Source organism: Leptodactylus fuscus, chromosome 7 (genome assembly GCF_031893055.1).
Source record: "Leptodactylus fuscus isolate aLepFus1 chromosome 7, aLepFus1.hap2, whole genome shotgun sequence".
NCBI classification, from domain to species: domain Eukaryota; kingdom Metazoa; phylum Chordata; class Amphibia; order Anura; family Leptodactylidae; genus Leptodactylus; species Leptodactylus fuscus.
In genome coordinates this window covers 111,373,776-111,391,067 of record NC_134271.1, presented here as the reverse complement: position 1 = coordinate 111,391,067, position 17,292 = coordinate 111,373,776, and the positions used below count along the sequence as shown (strand labels likewise).

At 49.4% G+C, this 17,292-nt stretch overlaps 1 protein-coding gene across 1 annotated transcript in view; it reads left to right on the top strand.

Annotated features, from left to right (window-relative positions):
* SPTBN5 (spectrin beta, non-erythrocytic 5) overlaps positions 1–17,292 on the top strand; it is a 201,019-nt gene that overhangs the window by 44,696 nt on the left and 139,031 nt on the right. The window contains exon 18 of the mRNA XM_075282805.1: positions 16,081–16,307. Within this exon, the coding sequence (XP_075138906.1) occupies positions 16,081–16,307 (227 nt within the window). The remainder of the gene's footprint in view (positions 1–16,080; positions 16,308–17,292) is intronic.

Genomic DNA, 17,292 nt, shown 5'->3' with positions numbered 1-17,292 from the left:
GTTTGGACCAATTCATGGTGGAGGGAGCCTCTAACCAGCCCAGTTTGGACCAATTAATGGTGGAGGGAGCCTCTAAACAGCCAAGTTTGGACCAATTCATGGTGGAGGGAGCCTCTAAAAACCCCAGTTTGGACCAATTCATGGTGGAGGGAGCCTCTAACCAGCCCAGTTTGGGCAAATTCATGGTGGAGGGAGCCTCTAAACAGCCCAGTTTGGGCAAATTCATGGTGGAGGGAGCCTCTAACCAGCCCAGTTTGGACCAATTAATGGTGGAGGGAGCCGCTAAACAGCCCAGTTTGGACCAATCCATGGTGGAGGGAGCCTCTAAAAACCCCAGTTTGGACCAATTCATGGTGGAGGGAGCCTCTAAAAAACCCAGTTTGGACCAATTCATGGTGGAGGGAGCCTCTAACCAGCCCAGTTTGGACCAATTAATGGTGGAGGGAGCCTCTAAACAGCCAAGTTTGGACCAATTCATGGTGGAGGGAGCCTCTAAAAACCCCAGTTTGGACCAATTCATGGTGGAGGGAGCCTCTAACCAGCCCAGTTTGGACCAATTAATGGTGGAGGGAGCCTCTAACCAGCCCAGTTTGGACCAATTAATGGTGGAGGGAGCCTCTAACCACCCCAGTTTGGACCAATTCATGGTGGAGGGAGCCTCTAAACAGCCAAGTTTGGACCAATTCATGGTGGAGGGAGCCTCTAAAAACCCCAGTTTGGACCAATTCATGGTGGAGGGAGCCTCTAACCAGCCCAGTTTGGGCAAATTCATGGTGGAGGGAGCCTCTAACCAGCCCAGTTTGGACCAATTAATGGTGGAGGGAGCCGCTAAACAGCCCAGTTTGGGCAAATTCATGGTGGAGGGAGCCTCTAAACAGCCCAGTTTGGACCAATTCATGGTGGAGGGAGCCTCTAAAAAACCCAGTTTGGACCAATTCATGGTGGAGGGAGCCTCTAAACAGCCCAGTTTGGGCAAATTCATGGTGGAGGGAGCCTCTAACCAGCCCAGTTTGGGCAAATTCATGGTGGAGGGAGCCTCTAACCAGCCCAGTTTGGACCAATTAATGGTGGAGGGAGCCGCTAAACAGCCCAGTTTGGGCAAATTCATGGTGGAGGGAGCCTCTAAACAGCCCAGTTTGGACCAATTCATGGTGGAGGGAGCCTCTAAAAAACCCAGTTTGGACCAATTCATGGTGGAGGGAGCCTCTAAACAGCCCAGTTTGGGCAAATTCATGGTGGAGGGAGCCTCTAACCAGCCCAGTTTGGACCAATTAATGGTGGAGGGAGCCTCTAAACAGCCAAGTTTTGGGAAATTCATGGTGGAGGGAGCCTCTAACCAGCCCAGTTTGGACCAATTAATGGTGGAGGGAGCCTCTAAACAGCCCAGTTTGGACCAATTCATGGTGGAGGGAGCCTCTAAACAGCCCAGTTTGGGCAAATTCATGGTGGAGGGAGCCTCTAAAAAACCCAGTTTGGACCAATTCATGGTGGAGGGAGCCTCTAACCAGCCCAGTTTGGGCAAATTCATGGTGGAGGGAGCCTCTAAACAGCCCAGTTTGGGCAAATTCATGGTGGAGGGAGCCTCTAACCAGCCCAGTTTGGACCAATTAATGGTGGAGGGAGCCGCTAAACAGCCCAGTTTGGGCAAATTCATGGTGGAGGGAGCCTCTAAACAGCCCAGTTTGGACCAATTCATGGTGGAGGGAGCCTCTAAAAAACCCAGTTTGGACCAATTCATGGTGGAGGGAGCCTCTAAACAGCCCAGTTTGGGCAAATTCATGGTGGAGGGAGCCTCTAACCAGCAGAGTTGTGGGAAAGCAGGGTGGAGGGAGCCTCTAACCAGCAGAGTTGGTGGAAATCAGGGTGGAGGGAGCCTCTAACCAGCAGAGTTGGGGGAAATCATGTTGGAGGGAGCCTAGTATTAGCAGAATTGTGCAACGCTTATGGTGGATGAGTATGAGGATGCGGAGGAATTGGAGAGGTTGAGTACAGACATGGAGTTTCATGTTGGGGTGCTTTACACAGGTGGGCACAAAAATGAAGGCTCTATCCAGTGGTGGTTCATTTTTATCAAAGTGAGCCGGTCGGCACTCTCAGCTGACAGACGGGTGCGCTTGTCAGTGATGATGCCACCGGCTGCACTGAACACCCTCTCAGATAGGACGCTGGCGGCAGGACAGGACAGCACCTCCAAGGCATATAGGGCAAGTTCAAGCCACAGGTCCAACTTCGACACCCAATACGTGTAGGGCGCAGAGGGGTCGGAGAGGACAGGGCTGTGGTCGGAAAGGTATTCCCGCAACATGCGCCTATACTTCTCACGCCTGGTGACACTAGGACCCTCCGTGGCGGCACTTTGGCGAGGGGGTGCCATCAAGGTGTCCCAGACCTTAGACAGTGTGCCCCTCGTTTGTGTGGACCGGTGAGAACTTGGTTGCCTACTGGAGGAACTGCCCTCCCTGCCGCCAACGTCACATGCTGGAAACATCTCCATCATATTCTGCACCAATTGCCTGTGGCAAGCATTGATGCGATTGGCCCTCCCCTCTACCGGAATAAAAGACGAGATGTTGTTTTTATACCGGGGGTCAAGGATAGCAAAGATCCAGTACTGGTTGTCCTCCATGATTTTGACAATACGCTTGTCGGTTGTAAAGCACCCCAACATGAACTCAGCCATGTCTGCCACAGTGTTAGTTGGCATGACTCCTCTGGCCCCACCGGAAAGTTCAATCTCCATTTCCTCCTCATCCTCCATGTCTACCCATCCGCGCTGCAACAATGGGACGATTCGAAGTTGCCCGGAAGCCTCCTGTATCACCATCACATCATCGGACAACTCTTCTTCCTCCTCCTCCTCCTCCTCCTCCTCCTCCTCCATTAAACGCAGTGAAGCGGACAGATGTGTGGACCTACTCTCCAGCTGTGACGGATCGGATGCTATCCCTAACTCCTCTGTGTGATCTGAGTTATCCCTGATGTCAATCAGGGATTCTCTCAGAACACACAAGAGCGGGATTGTAAGGCTCACCATCGCATCCTCAGAGCTCACCCTCCTTGTGGACTCCTCAAAGACCCGTAGGATGTCACAAAGGTCTCTCATCCATGGCCACTCATGGATGTGAAACTGAGGCAGCTGACTTTGTGGCACCCTAGGGTTTTGTAGCTGGTATTCCATCAAAGGTCTCTGCTGCTCAACCACTCTATTCAACATCTGAAACGTTGAGTTCCAGCGTGTGGGGACGTCGCACAAAAGCCGGTGTTGTGGCACATGCAGGCGTTGCTGGAGAGATTTTAAGCTAGCAGCGGCTACTGTCGACTTGCGAAAGTGGGCGCACATGCGCCGCACTTTCACCAGTAGCTCTGGAACATTGGGGTAGCTCTTTAGGAAACGTTGCACCACTAGGTTGAAGACGTGGGCCAGGCATGGAACATGTTGGAGTCCGGCAAGCTCCAGAGCTGCTACCAGGTTCCGGCCGTTATCACAAACGACCATGCCTGGGCCCAGGTGCAGCGGCTCAAACCATATTGCCATCTCATCGAGGAGGGCATCCCTCACCTCAGAGGCAGTGTGCTGTCTGTCCCCCAAGCTGATCAGCTTCAGCACAGCCTGCTGACGTCTACCAACGCCAGTGCTGCAACGTTTCCAACTCGTAGCTGGGGTCAATCTAACAGCGGAGGAGGAGGCGGTGGCGGAGGAGGAGGCGGTGGCGGAGGAGGAGGCGGTAGAGGAGGAGGAGGAGGGGGGTGTTCTTCTCGTGTCCCTGCCAGGAATGTTAGGCGGGGAGACGAGGTACACCGGGCCAGTTTGGGAAGCAGTCCCAGCCTCAACTACATTCACCCAGTGTGCCGTCAGTGAAATGTAGCGTCCCTGTCCGCATGCACTTGTCCACGCGTCGGTGGTCAAGTGGACCTTTGTGCAAAGCGCGGAACTAAGGGCCCGCCTGATGTTGAGTGACACGTGCTGGTGCAAGGCGGGGACGGCACACCGGGAGAAGTAGTGACGGCTAGGGACGGCATAGCGAGGTGCCGCAGTTGCCATCAGGTCCAGGAAGGCGGGAGTTTCAACAAGCCGGAACGCCAACATCTCCTGGGCCAGCAGTTTAGCGATGTTGGCGTTCAAGGCTTGCGCGTGTGGGTGGTTAGCAGTGTATTTCTGCCGCCGCTCCAATGTCTGAGAGATGGTGGGTTGTTGTAAAGAAACGCCTGATGGTGCCTTTGATGGTGCAGGAGAAGGAGATAAGACAGGACCAGGGGAGGATGAGGTAGAAGTCAACAAAGTGGCGGAGGCAGATGAAGTGGTGTCCTGGCTCGTCCTCTGGAGTGCATCGCTAGCACAGTCGGCAGAGGCAGTGGCAGAGGCAGTGGCAGTGGCGTGAACGGCAGGCGGCCTTTGTCCTGCCGTTGCTGCCTGCCACTGATTCCAGTGCTTGGATTCCAAATGACGGCGCATTGAAGTGGTGGACAGGTTGCTCTTCTCAGAGCCCCTAATCAATTTCGAGAGGCAAATTGTGCAGACAACACTATATCTGTCCTCGGCGCATTCCTTGAAAAAACTCCACACCTTCGAGAAACGTGCCCTCGAGGTGGGAGTTTTTCGGGGCTGGGTACGAACTGGAACATCTTGGGAGATTCCGGGTGTGGCCTGGCTTCGCCTAAGCTGCTGACCTCTGCCTCTGCCTCTAGCTACCCTTTTTGGTGCTGCACCTGCCTCAACATCCACACTACTTTCCCCGCTTGACATCCCCCCTGTCCAGGTCGGGTCAGTGTCCTCATCATCCACCACTTCCTCTTCCAACTCCTGTCTCATCTCCTCCTCCCGCACAATGCGCCGGTCAACTGGATGCCCTGACGGCAACTGCGTCACATCATCGTCGATGAGGGTGGGTTGCTGGTCATCCACCACCAAATCGAACGGAGATGGAGGAGACTCTAGTGTTTGAGCATCTGGACACAGATGCTCCTCTGTTAGGTTCGTGGAATCGTGACGTGGAGAGGCAGGTTGAGGGACAATGAAAGGAGCGGAGAACAGCTCTGGGGAGCAGGGACAGTTTGGGTTATTGTTCTGTAAAGCTTCGGAATTTTGGGAGGAAGGAAGACAAGACTGTTGGGTAATAGGAGGAGAGGAGGCAGAGTCTGACTGGCTGCTGGACAATGTGCTGTAAGCGTTCTCTGACAGCCATTGCAAGACCTGTTCCTGGTTCTCGGGCCTACTAAGGTTTGTACCCTGCAGTTTAGTTAATGTGGCAAGCAACCCTGGCACTGTGGAGTGGCGCAATGCTTGCTGCCCCACAGGAGTAGGCACGGGACGCCCTGTGGCTTCACTGCTACCTTGCTCCCCAGAACCATTCCCCCGACCTCGCCCACGGCCTCGTCCACGTCCCTTTCCGGGAGCCTTGCGCATTTTGAATTCCTCGTTAGAAATTGGCACTGTATACCAGTAGTAAAAATTGTGGGTGCACGTAACCCCAATATATTCTTTGAATTACCAGTCAGAAACTGGCACTATATGGCAGTAGCAAGAAATGAGGGTATTTATAACCCCAATATATTCTTTGAATTCCCAGTCAGACAATGGCACTGTATACCAGTAGTAAAAAATGTGGGTGCACGTAACCCCAATATATTCTTTGAATTCCCAGTCAGACAATGGCACTATATGGCAGTAGCAAGAAATGAGGGTATTTGTATTCCCAATATACTCTTTGAATTCCCAGTCAGACAATGGCACTGTATACCAGTAGTAAAAATTGTGGGTGCACGTAACCCCAATATATTCTTTGAATTACCAGTCAGAAACTGGCACTATATGGCAGTAGCAAGAAATGAGGGTATTTATAACCCCAATATATTCTTTGAATTCCCAGTCAGACAATGGCACTGTATACCAGTAGTAAAAATTGTGGGTGCACGTAACCCCAATATATTCTTTGAATTACCAGTCAGAAACTGGCACTATATGGCAGTAGCAAGAAATGAGGGTATTTGTATTCCCAATATATTCTTTGAATTCCCAGTCAGACAATGGCACTGTATACCAGTAGTAAAAATTGTGAGTGCACGTAACCCCAATATATTCTTTGAATTACCAGTTAGAAACTGGCACTATATGGCAGTAGCAAGAAATGAGGGTATTTGTATTCCCAATATATTCTTTGAATTCCCAGTCAGACAATGGCACTGTATACCAGTAGTAAAAATTGTGGGTGCACGTAACCCCAATATATTCTTTGAATTACCAGTCAGAAACTGGCACTATATGGCAGTAGCAAGAAATGAGGGTATTTATAACCCCAATATATTCTTTGAATTCCCAGTCAGACAATGGCACTGTATACCAGTAGTAAAAATTGTGGGTGCACGTAACCACAATATATTCTTTGAATTACCAGTCAGAAACTGGCACTATATGGCAGTAGCAAGAAATGAGGGTATTTATAACCCCAATATATTCTTTGAATTCCCAGTCAGACAATGGCACTGTATACCAGTAGTAAAAATTGTGGGTGCACGTAACCCCAATATATTCTTTGAATTACCAGTCAGAAACTGGCACTATATGGCAGTAGCAAGAAATGAGGGTATTTGTATTCCCAATATATTCTTTGAATTCCCAGTCAGACACTGGCACTATATGGCAGTAGCAAGAAATGAGGGTATTTGTATTCCCAATATATTCTTTGAATTCCCAGTCAGACAATGGCACTGTATACCAGTAGTAAAAATTGTGGGTGCACGTAACCCCAATATATTCTTTGAATTACCAGTCAGACACTGGCACTATATGGCAGTAGCAAGAAATGAGGGTATTTGTATTCCCAATATATTCTTTGAATTCCCAGTCAGACAATGGCACTGTATACCAGTAGTAAAAATTGTGGGTGCACGTAACCCCAATATATTCTTTGAATTCCCAGTCAGACACTGGCACTATATGGCAGTAGCAAGAAATGAGGGTATTTGTATTCCCAATATATTCTTTGAATTCCCAGTCAGACAATGGCACTGTATACCAGTAGTAAAAATTGTGGGTGCACGTAACCCCAATATATTCTTTGAATTCCCAGTCAGACACTGGCACTATATGGCAGTAGCAAGAAATGAGGGTATTTGTATTCCCAATATATTCTTTGAATTCCCAGTCAGACAATGGCACTGTATACCAGTAGTAAAAATTGTGGGTGTATATAGCCCCAATTCTATTGCTAGGGGACTTGCAGGGTATTTCTGGGGTGAAGGTGGGGGGGCACACCGTTGGAACGGGTATCGGGGGTATATATCGGGTATACGGGAATACACTGACAGTGTATTCCATTCAGGATCCTGGGAAAGCTGGGTTGCGGCGATTGAGCCCGTCAGTGCCACGTTACACTGACAAGCTTCTCCCTGGAATTTAGCTCTTACAAGAGCTGTTGTGGTTGTCTTCTCCTTCCTATCCTAGCCTGTCCCTGCCTACCCAGAATCTAACCCCTAGCTAACTAGACGGAAACCTCCGTCCCCGGTGAATTGCAAGCTCAGAATGACGCGAAGCTGGGCGTCGCTGTTCTTTTAAATTAGAGGTCACATGTTTTCGGCAGCCAATGGGTTTTGCCTACTTTTTTCAACGTCACCGGTGTCGTAGTTCCTGTCCCACCTACCCTGCGCTGTTATTGGAGCAAAAAAGGCGCCAGGGAAGGTGGGAGGGGAATCGAGTAATGGCGCACTTTACCACGCGGTGTTCGATTCGATTCGAACATGCCGAACAGCCTAATATCCGATCGAACATGAGTTCGATAGAACACTGTTCGCTCATCTCTAATGACTTCTTTTTAACATGATACAGCTTTAGCCCATGCAGTATTTTGCAATACAGATTTATGCATCCAGCATTGAGATTCAGCCCTGTCTTTTAGGCACATGGATTTCTGTACATTCTCTGAATCTTATGATGATATTATCTACTACAGATTGTGGGATATTCAAAGTATTTGCAATTTTACATTGGGGAACATTTTTCTGAAATTTTTGCACAATTTTTAGACACAGTTTTTCAAAGATTGGTGAACGTCTGACCATCTTTGCTTCTGAGAGGCTCTCTTTTTTTTTTTTTTTTTTTTTTTTTCTTAATGTAGATTGTGAACCCCATATAGGGATTACAATGTACTTTTTTTTTTCCTATCAACTTCTCATATGTGTTGTATGCTCTACTGTGAATAAAATACGGTTATGTGAGATTTCAGAATGATTGCATTCTTGTTTCAGACATAGTCCCAATTTTTTATTATATGATCTGTTGCATATAACACACAACGACCTACATATATATGCATGCAGAGGTTTACTAAGTAAACCATCAGGAACAAGCATGTTATCCTTATAATGATGTGACTATAACTACAGATGAGCGAACACTAAAATGTTCGAGGTTCGAAATTCGATTCGAACAGCCGCTCAATGTTCGTGTGTTCGAACAGGTTTCGAACCCCATTATAGTCTATGGGGAACAGATACTCGTTAAGGGGGAAACCCAAATCCGTGTCTGGAGGGTCACCAAGTCCACTATGACACCCCAGGAAATGATGCCAACACCTCTGGAATGACACTGGGACAGCAGGGGAAGCATGTCTGGGGGCATCTAACACACCAAAGACCCTCTATTACCCCAACATCACAGCCTAACAACTACACAATTTACACACTCAATACCACCTCTCTGACAGTAGGAAAACACCTTGAAACGTGTATTTGGCACTTGCAGTGAGGAGAGCTTGTCACCAGCAGTGAATTTGGCCCTTGTAGTAAGTTGAGGTTGGCACCAACATTTGTTTTGAAAATCAGGGTGGATTGAGCCTCTAACCAGCAGAGTTTGGGCAAATTCATGGTGGAGGGAGCCTCTAAAAACCCCAGTTTGGACCAATTCATGGTGGAGGGAGCCTCTAAACAGCCCAGTTTGGGCAAATTCATGGTGGAGGGAGCCTCTAAAAACCCCAATTTGGACCAATTCATGGTGGAGGGAGCCTCTAAACAGCCCAGTTTGGACCAATTCATGGTGGAGGGAGCCTCTAAAAACCCCAGTTTGGACCAATTCATGGTGGAGGGAGCCTCTAAACAGCCCAGTTTGGGCAAATTCATGGTGGAGGGAGCCTCTAAACAGCCCAGTTTGGACCAATTCATGGTGGAGGGAGCCTCTAAAAACCCCAGTTTGGACCAATTCATGGTGGAGGGAGCCTCTAAACAGCCCAGTTTGGACCAATTCATGGTGGAGGGAGCCTCTAAAAACCCCAGTTTGGACCAATTCATGGTGGAGGGAGCCTCTAAACAGCCCAGTTTGGGCAAATTCATGGTGGAGGGAGCCTCTAAAAACCCCCAGTTTGGACCAATTCATGGTGGAGGGAGCCTCTAAAAACCCCAGTTTGGACCAATTCATGGTGGAGGGAGCCTCTAAAAACCCCAGTTTGGACCAATTCATGATGGAGGGAGCCTCTAAACAGCCCAGTTTGGGCAAATTCATGGTGGAGGGAGCCTCTAAAAACCCCCAGTTTGGACCAATTCATGGTGGAGGGAGCCTCTAAAAACCCCAGTTTGGACCAATTCATGGTGGAGGGAGCCTCTAAACAGCCCAGTTTGGGCAAATTCATGGTGGAGGGAGCCTCTAAAAACCCCCAGTTTGGACCAATTCATGGTGGAGGGAGCCTCTAAAAACCCCAGTTTGGACCAATTCATGGTGGAGGGAGCCTCTAAACAGCTCAGTTTGGGCAAATTCATGGTGGAGGGAGCCTCTAAACAGCCCAGTTTGGGCAAATTCATGGTGGAGGGAGCCTCTAAAAACCCCAGTTTGGACCAATTCATGGTGGAGGGAGCCTCTAAACAGCCCAGTTTGGACCAATTCATGGTGGAGGGAGCCTCTAAACAGCCCAGTTTGGGCAAATTCATGGTGGAGGGAGCCTCTAAACAGCCCAGTTTGGGCAAATTCATGGTGGAGGGAGCCTCTAACCAGCCCAGTTTGGACCAATTCATGGTGGAGGGAGCCTCTAAAAACCCCAGTTTGGACCAATTCATGGTGGAGGGAGCCTCTAAACAGCCTAGTTTGGGCAAATTCATGGTGGAGGGAGCCTCTAAACAGCCCAGTTTGGGCAAATTCATGGTGGAGGGAGCCTCTAACCAGCCCAGTTTGGACCAATTCATGGTGGAGGGAGCCTCTAAAAACCCCAGTTTGGACCAATTCATGGTGGAGGGAGCCTCTAAACAGCCCAGTTTGGGCAAATTCATGGTGGAGGGAGCCTCTAAACAGCCCAGTTTGGGCAAATTCATGGTGGAGGGAGCCTCTAAAAACCCCCAGTTTGGACCAATTCATGGTGGAGGGAGCCTCTAAAAACCCCAGTTTGGACCAATTCATGGTGGAGGGAGCCTCTAAACAGCCCAGTTTGGGCAAATTCATGGTGGAGGGAGCCTCTAAACAGCCCAGTTTGGGCAAATTCATGGTGGAGGGAGCCTCTAACCAGCCCAGTTTGGACCAATTCATGGTGGAGGGAGCCTCTAAAAACCCCAGTTTGGACCAATTCATGGTGGAGGGAGCCTATAAACAGCCCAGTTTGGACCAATTCATGGTGGAGGGAGCCTCTAAAAACCCCAGTTTGGACCAATTCATGGTGGAGGGAGCCTCTAAACAGCCCAGTTTGGACCAATTCATGGTGGAGGGAGCCTCTAAACAGCCCAGTTTGGACCAATTCATGGTGGAGGGAGCCTCTAAAAACCCCAGTTTGGACCAATTCATGGTGGAGGGAGCCTCTAACCAGCAGAGTTGGTGGAAATCAGGGTGGAGGGAGCCTCTAACCAGCAGAGTTGGTGGAACTCAGGGTGGAGGGAGCCTAGTATTAGCAGAATTGTGCAACGCTTATGGTGGATGAGTATGAGGATGCGGAGGAATTGGAGAGGTTGAGTACAGACATGGAGTTTCATGTTGGGGTGCTTTACACAGGTGGGCTCAAAAATGAAGGCTCTATCCAGTGGTGGTTCATTTTTATCAAAGTGAGCCGGTCGGCACTCTCAGCTGACAGACGGGTGCGCTTGTCAGTGATGATGCCACCGGCTGCACTGAACACCCTCTCAGATAGGACGCTGGCGGCAGGACAGGACAGCACCTCCAAGGCATATAGGGCAAGTTCAAGCCACAGGTCCAACTTCGACACCCAATACGTGTAGGGCGCAGAGGGGTCGGAGAGGACAGGGCTGTGGTCGGAATGGTATTCCCGCAACATGCGCCTATACTTCTCACGCCTGGTGACACTAGGACCCTCCGTGGCGGCACTTTGGCGAGGGGGTGCCATCAAGGTGTCCCAGACCTTAGACAGTGTGCCCCTCGTTTGTGTGGACCGGTGAGAACTTGGTTGCCTACTGGAGGAACTGCCCTCCCTGCCGCCAACGTCACATGCTGGAAACATTTCCATCATATTCTGCACCAATTGCCTGTGGCAAGCATTGATGCAATTGGCCCTCCCCTCTACAGGAATAAAAGACGAGATGTTGTTTTTATACCGGGGGTCAAGGATAGCAAAGATCCAGTACTGGTTGTCCTCCATGATTTTGACAATACGCTTGTCGGTTGTAAAGCACCCCAACATGAACTCAGCCATGTCTGCCACAGTGTTAGTTGGCATGACTCCTCTGGCCCCACCGGAAAGTTCAATCTCCATTTCCTCCTCATCCTCCATGTCTACCCATCCGCGCTGCAACAATGGGACGATTCGAAGTTGCCCGGAAGCCTCCTGTATCACCATCACATCATCGGACAACTCTTCTTCCTCCTCCTCCTCCTCCTCCATTAAACGCAGTGAAGCGGACAGATGTGTGGACCTACTCTCCAGCTGTGACAGATCGGATGCTATCCCTAACTCCTCTGTGTGATCTGAGTTATCCCTGATGTCAATCAGGGATTCTCTCAGAACACACAAGAGAGGGATTGTAAGGCTCACCATCGCATCCTCAGAGCTCACCCTCCTTGTGGACTCCTCAAAGACCCGTAGGATGTCACAAAGGTCTCTCATCCATGGCCACTCATGGATGTGAAACTGAGGCAGCTGACTTTGTGGCACCCTAGGGTTTTGTAGCTGGTATTCCATCAAAGGTCTCTGCTGCTCAACCACTCTATTCAACATCTGAAACGTTGAGTTCCAGCGTGTGGGGACGTCGCACAAAAGCCGGTGTTGTGGCACATGCAGGCGTTGCTGGAGAGATTTTAAGCTAGCAGCGGCTACTGTCGACTTGCGAAAGTGGGCGCACATGCGCCGCACTTTCACCAGTAGCTCTGGAACATTGGGGTAGCTCTTTAGGAAACGTTGCACCACTAGGTTGAAGACGTGGGCCAGGCATGGAACATGTTGGAGTCCGGCAAGCTCCAGAGCTGCTACCAGGTTCCGGCCGTTATCACAAACGACCATGCCTGGGCCCAGGTGCAGCGGCTCAAACCATATTGCCGTCTCATCGAGGAGGGCATCCCTCACCTCGGAGGCAGTGTGCTGTCTGTCCCCCAAGCTGATCAGCTTCAGCACAGCCTGCTGACGTCTACCAACGCCAGTGCTGCAACGTTTCCAACTCGTAGCTGGGGTCAATCTAACAGCGGAGGAGGAGGCGGAGGAGGAGGCGGTAGAGGAGGAGGGGGGTGTTCTTCTCGTGTCCCTGCCAGGAATGTTAGGCGGGGAGACGAGGTACACCGGGCCAGTTTGGGAAGCAGTCCCAGCCTCAACTACATTCACCCAGTGTGTCGTCAGTGAAATGTAGCGTCCCTGTCCGCATGCACTTGTCCACGCGTCGGTGGTCAAGTGGACCTTTGTGCAAAGCGCGGAACTAAGGGCCCGCCTGATGTTGAGTGACACGTGCTGGTGCAAGGCGGGGATGGCACACCGGGAGAAGTAGTGACGGCTAGGGACGGCATAGCGAGGTGCCGCAGTTGCCATCAGGTCCAGGAAGGCGGGAGTTTCAACAAGCCGGAATGCCAACATCTCCTGGGCCAGCAGTTTAGCGATGTTGGCGTTCAAGGCTTGCGCGTGTGGGTGGTTAGCAGTGTATTTCTGCCGCCGCTCCAATGTCTGAGAGATGGTGGGTTGTTGTAAAGAAGCGCCTGATGGTGCCTTTGATGGTGCAGGAGAAGGAGATAAGACAGGAACAGGGAAGGATGAGGGAGAAGTCAACAAAGTGGCGGAGGCAGATGAAGTGGTGTCCTGGCTCGTCCTCTGGAGTGCATCGCCAGCACAGTCAGCAGAGGCAGTGGCAGAGGCAGTGGCAGTGGCGTGAACGGCAGGCGGCTTTTGTCCTGCCGTTGCTGCCTGCCACTGATTCCAGTGCTTGGATTCCAAATGATGGCGCATTGAAGTGGTGGACAGGTTGCTCTTCTCAGAGCCCCTAATCAATTTCGAGAGGCAAATTGTGCAGACAACACTATATCTGTCCTCGGCGCATTCCTTGAAAAAACTCCACACCTTCGAGAAACGTGCCCTCGAGGTGGGAGTTTTTCGGGGCTGGGTATGAACTGGAACATCTTGGGAGATTCCGGGTGTGGCCTGGCTTCACCTAAGCTGCTGACCTCTGCCTCTGCCTCTAGCTACCCTTTTTGGTGCTGCACCTGCCTCAACATCCACACTACTTTCCCCGCTTGACATCCCCCCTGTCCAGGTCGGGTCAGTGTCCTCATCATCCACCACTTCCTCTGCCAACTCCTGTCTCATCTCCTCCTCCCGCACAATGCGCCGGTCAACTGGATGCCCTGACGGCAACTGCGTCACATCATCGTCGATGAGGGTGGGTTGCTGGTCATCCACCACCAAATCGAACGGAGATGGAGGAGACTTTAGTGTTTGAGCATCTGGACACAGATGCTCCTCTGTTAGGTTCGTGGAATCGTGACGTGGAGAGGCAGGTTGAGGGACAATGAAAGGAGCGGAGAACAGCTCTGGGGAGCAGGGACAGTTGGGGTTATTGTTCTGTGAAGCTTGGGAATTTTGGGAGGAAGGAGGACAAGACTGTTGGGTAATAGGAGGAGAGGAGGCAGAGTCTGACTGGCTGCTGGACAATGTGCTGTAAGCGTTCTCTGACAGCCATTGCAAGACCTGTTCCTGGTTCTCGGGCCTACTAAGGTTTGTACCCTGCAGTTTAGTTAATGTGGCAAGCAACCCTGGCACTGTGGAGTGGCGCAATGCTTGCTGCCCCACAGGAGTAGGCACGGGACGCCCTGTGGCTTCACTGCTACCTTGCTCCCCAGAACCATTCCCCCGACCTCGCCCACGGCCTCGTCCACGTCCCTTTCCGGGAGCCTTGCGCATTTTGAATTCCCAGTTAGAAAATGGCACTATATACCAGTAGCAAAAATTGTGGGTGCACGTAACCCCAATATATTCTTTGAATTCCCAGTCAGACAATGGCACTATATACCAGTAGCAAGAAATGAGGGTATTTATAACCCCAATATATTCTTTGAATTCCCAGTCAGACAATGGCACTATATACCAGTAGCAAGAAATGAGGGTATTTATAACCCCAATATATTCTTTGAATTACCAGTCAGAAACTGGCACTATATGGCAGTAGCAAGAAATGAGGGTATTTATAACCCCAATATATTCTTTGAATTCCCAGTCAGACAATGGCACTGTATACCAGTAGTAAAAATTGTGGGTGCACGTAACCCCAATATATTCTTTGAATTCCCAGTCAGACAATGGCACTATATACCAGTAGCAAGAAATGAGGGTATTTATAACCCCAATATATTCTTTGAATTACCAGTCAGAAACTGGCACTATATGGCAGTAGCAAGAAATGAGGGTATTTGTAACCCCAATATATTCTTTGAATTCCCAGTCAGACAATGGCACTATATACCAGTAGCAAGAAATGAGGGTATTTATAACCCCAATATATTCTTTGAATTACCAGTCAGAAACTGGCACTATATGGCAGTAGCAAGAAATGAGGGTATTTGTAACCCCAATATATTCTTTGAATTCCCAGTCAGACAATGGCACTATATACCAGTAGCAAAAATTGTGGGTGCACGTAACCCCAATATATTCTTTGAATTCCCAGTCAGACAATGGCACTATATGGCAGTAGCAAAAATAGTGGGTGTATATAGCCCCAATTCTATTGCTAGGGGACTTGCAGGGTATTTCTGGGGTGAAGGTGGGGGGGCACACCGTTGGAACGGGTATCGGGGGTATATATCGGGTATACGGGAATACACTGACAGTGTATTCCATTCAGGATCCTGGGAAAGCTGGGTTGCGGCGATTGAGCCCGTCAGTGCCACGTTACACTGACAAGCTTCTCCCTGGAATTTAGCTCTTACAAGAGCTGTTGGTTGTCTTCTCCTTCCTATCCTAGCCTGTCCCTGCCTACCCAGAATCTAACCCCTAGCTAACTAGACGGAAACCTCCGTCCCCGGTGAATTGCAAGCTCAGAATGACGCGAAGCTGGGCGTCGCTGTTCTTTTAAATTAGAGGTCACATGTTTTCGGCAGCCAATGGGTTTTGCCTACTTTTTTCAACGTCACCGGTGTCGTAGTTCCTGTCCCACCTACCCTGCGCTGTTATTGGAGCAAAAAAGGCGCCAGGGTAGGTGGGAGGGGAATCGAGTAATGGCGCACTTTACCACGCGGTGTTCGATTCGATTCGAACATGCCGAACAGCCTAATATCCGATCGAACATGAGTTCGATAGAACACTGTTCGCTCATCTCTAACTATAACCACAGTAATAGACAACCTTATTTTATTCCCTAGTAATCTTTTTCAAACCTGAAATCAAGGAGCTCACAGATATATTTCCAAGTGCTATCCAGTTTAGCGGCTTGATGTTTATAGGTGCTGAACTTTACTTGACACCAGAGCTTTCGTACCCTGATCTTGGCAGTCAGCATTAGGTCAATCTTATTTATTAGTGATCTACTCTATAAAATAATGCGTTTATTTCTGCTACTGATCAGCTGTGAATGCATATAATGCAATCTGTACATTTTTTTATTATATTAATGATCTTTTGTGCGTAAGGAGAATTTAAAGTAGAATAATAATAATAAAGTGTGCAACACCTATTAATGTCTCTAATCCAGGATGCCAAAGTTAAGATTGAGAAGATAGAGAAGGTTCTGCAGTCTCCAGAGTCTGGACATGACCTGAGAACTAGTCGCGACCTGCTCAAAGAACATCGTCAGCTGGAAAATGAGAGCAGAGAGTTGGCTGATAAAATGAACTCAATCGTATCCCGGGCTCAGAAGATGGCCACCAATCATTTCAATTCACAAGGAATCATGGATGAAACTATGAAGTATCTGAGGAGGTAATACAGTTTATTGTAAATAAAGGTCTTCACAAATGACTTTCTATATGTTAGAAAGGGATGACGGGATCTCCCTCTCTAAGCAAGAGCAGAGAAAGATGCTGACAAGAAGCCATTCTTGGCCTGGTGGCCTTGGCCTATCCGTGTATTACTTTTTCATTAATGATGGCCATGTAACACTAGAGGCAGGGCCACATGGGGTGGCACTGGCATGGCCACTATGCATCAGGAATCCATGGCTGCTGCTACAGATTTAAATTGATATTAAAGGGGTATTCCTGCAAACATACCCATTTTTAAATTTGTAGAGAATGAAAAGTTAAACGTTTTTACAAATACAAGTAATTAAGCATTTTATCCAGTTTTAAAGATTTTCTCTATCTTGTGGTCACAGTTTTGTTGTCTTGATCGTTTGCTAGTGGATACAACCATGAATGCAGGAACTTTCTACGGTCCAATCAGCTATGATTTCCTTATTGTGGCTGGGATATCTTCTGATACATGTAGTGTCCATGTCTGATAACTCAGCTACAATAAGAAAACCATGGCTGGGTTCCTGACATGTCCCAGACCATAGAAAGGTTCTGTCTTGGTGGTCGTATCCATTGGCAACCAATTGAGACAACATGTTACCATTAACGCTAGGTTCACACCTGCGTTCTGGTCTCCGTTCTATGGTTTCCGTCTTCTGCATGCCAGAAGACGGAAACCATAGACCGGGTCCGGCCGTGCGCGGCGGTGAGCGTTTTAGGCTCTCCGCCGCAAAACCGGATTTTTTTATCCGGACACAGAGTAGTGCATGTCCGACTCTGTGTCCGGATTATAAAACCCGGTTTCATGGCGGAGAGCGCAAAACGCTCACTGCCGCACACGGCTGGACAGCTTTCTCACCCATTCAAATGAATGGGTGAGAAAGTCTCTTGCAGGTTTCAGTCTCCTGCCTCTGTTTTAGGCAGGAAACGGAAACCTCAAGTACGGAGACCGG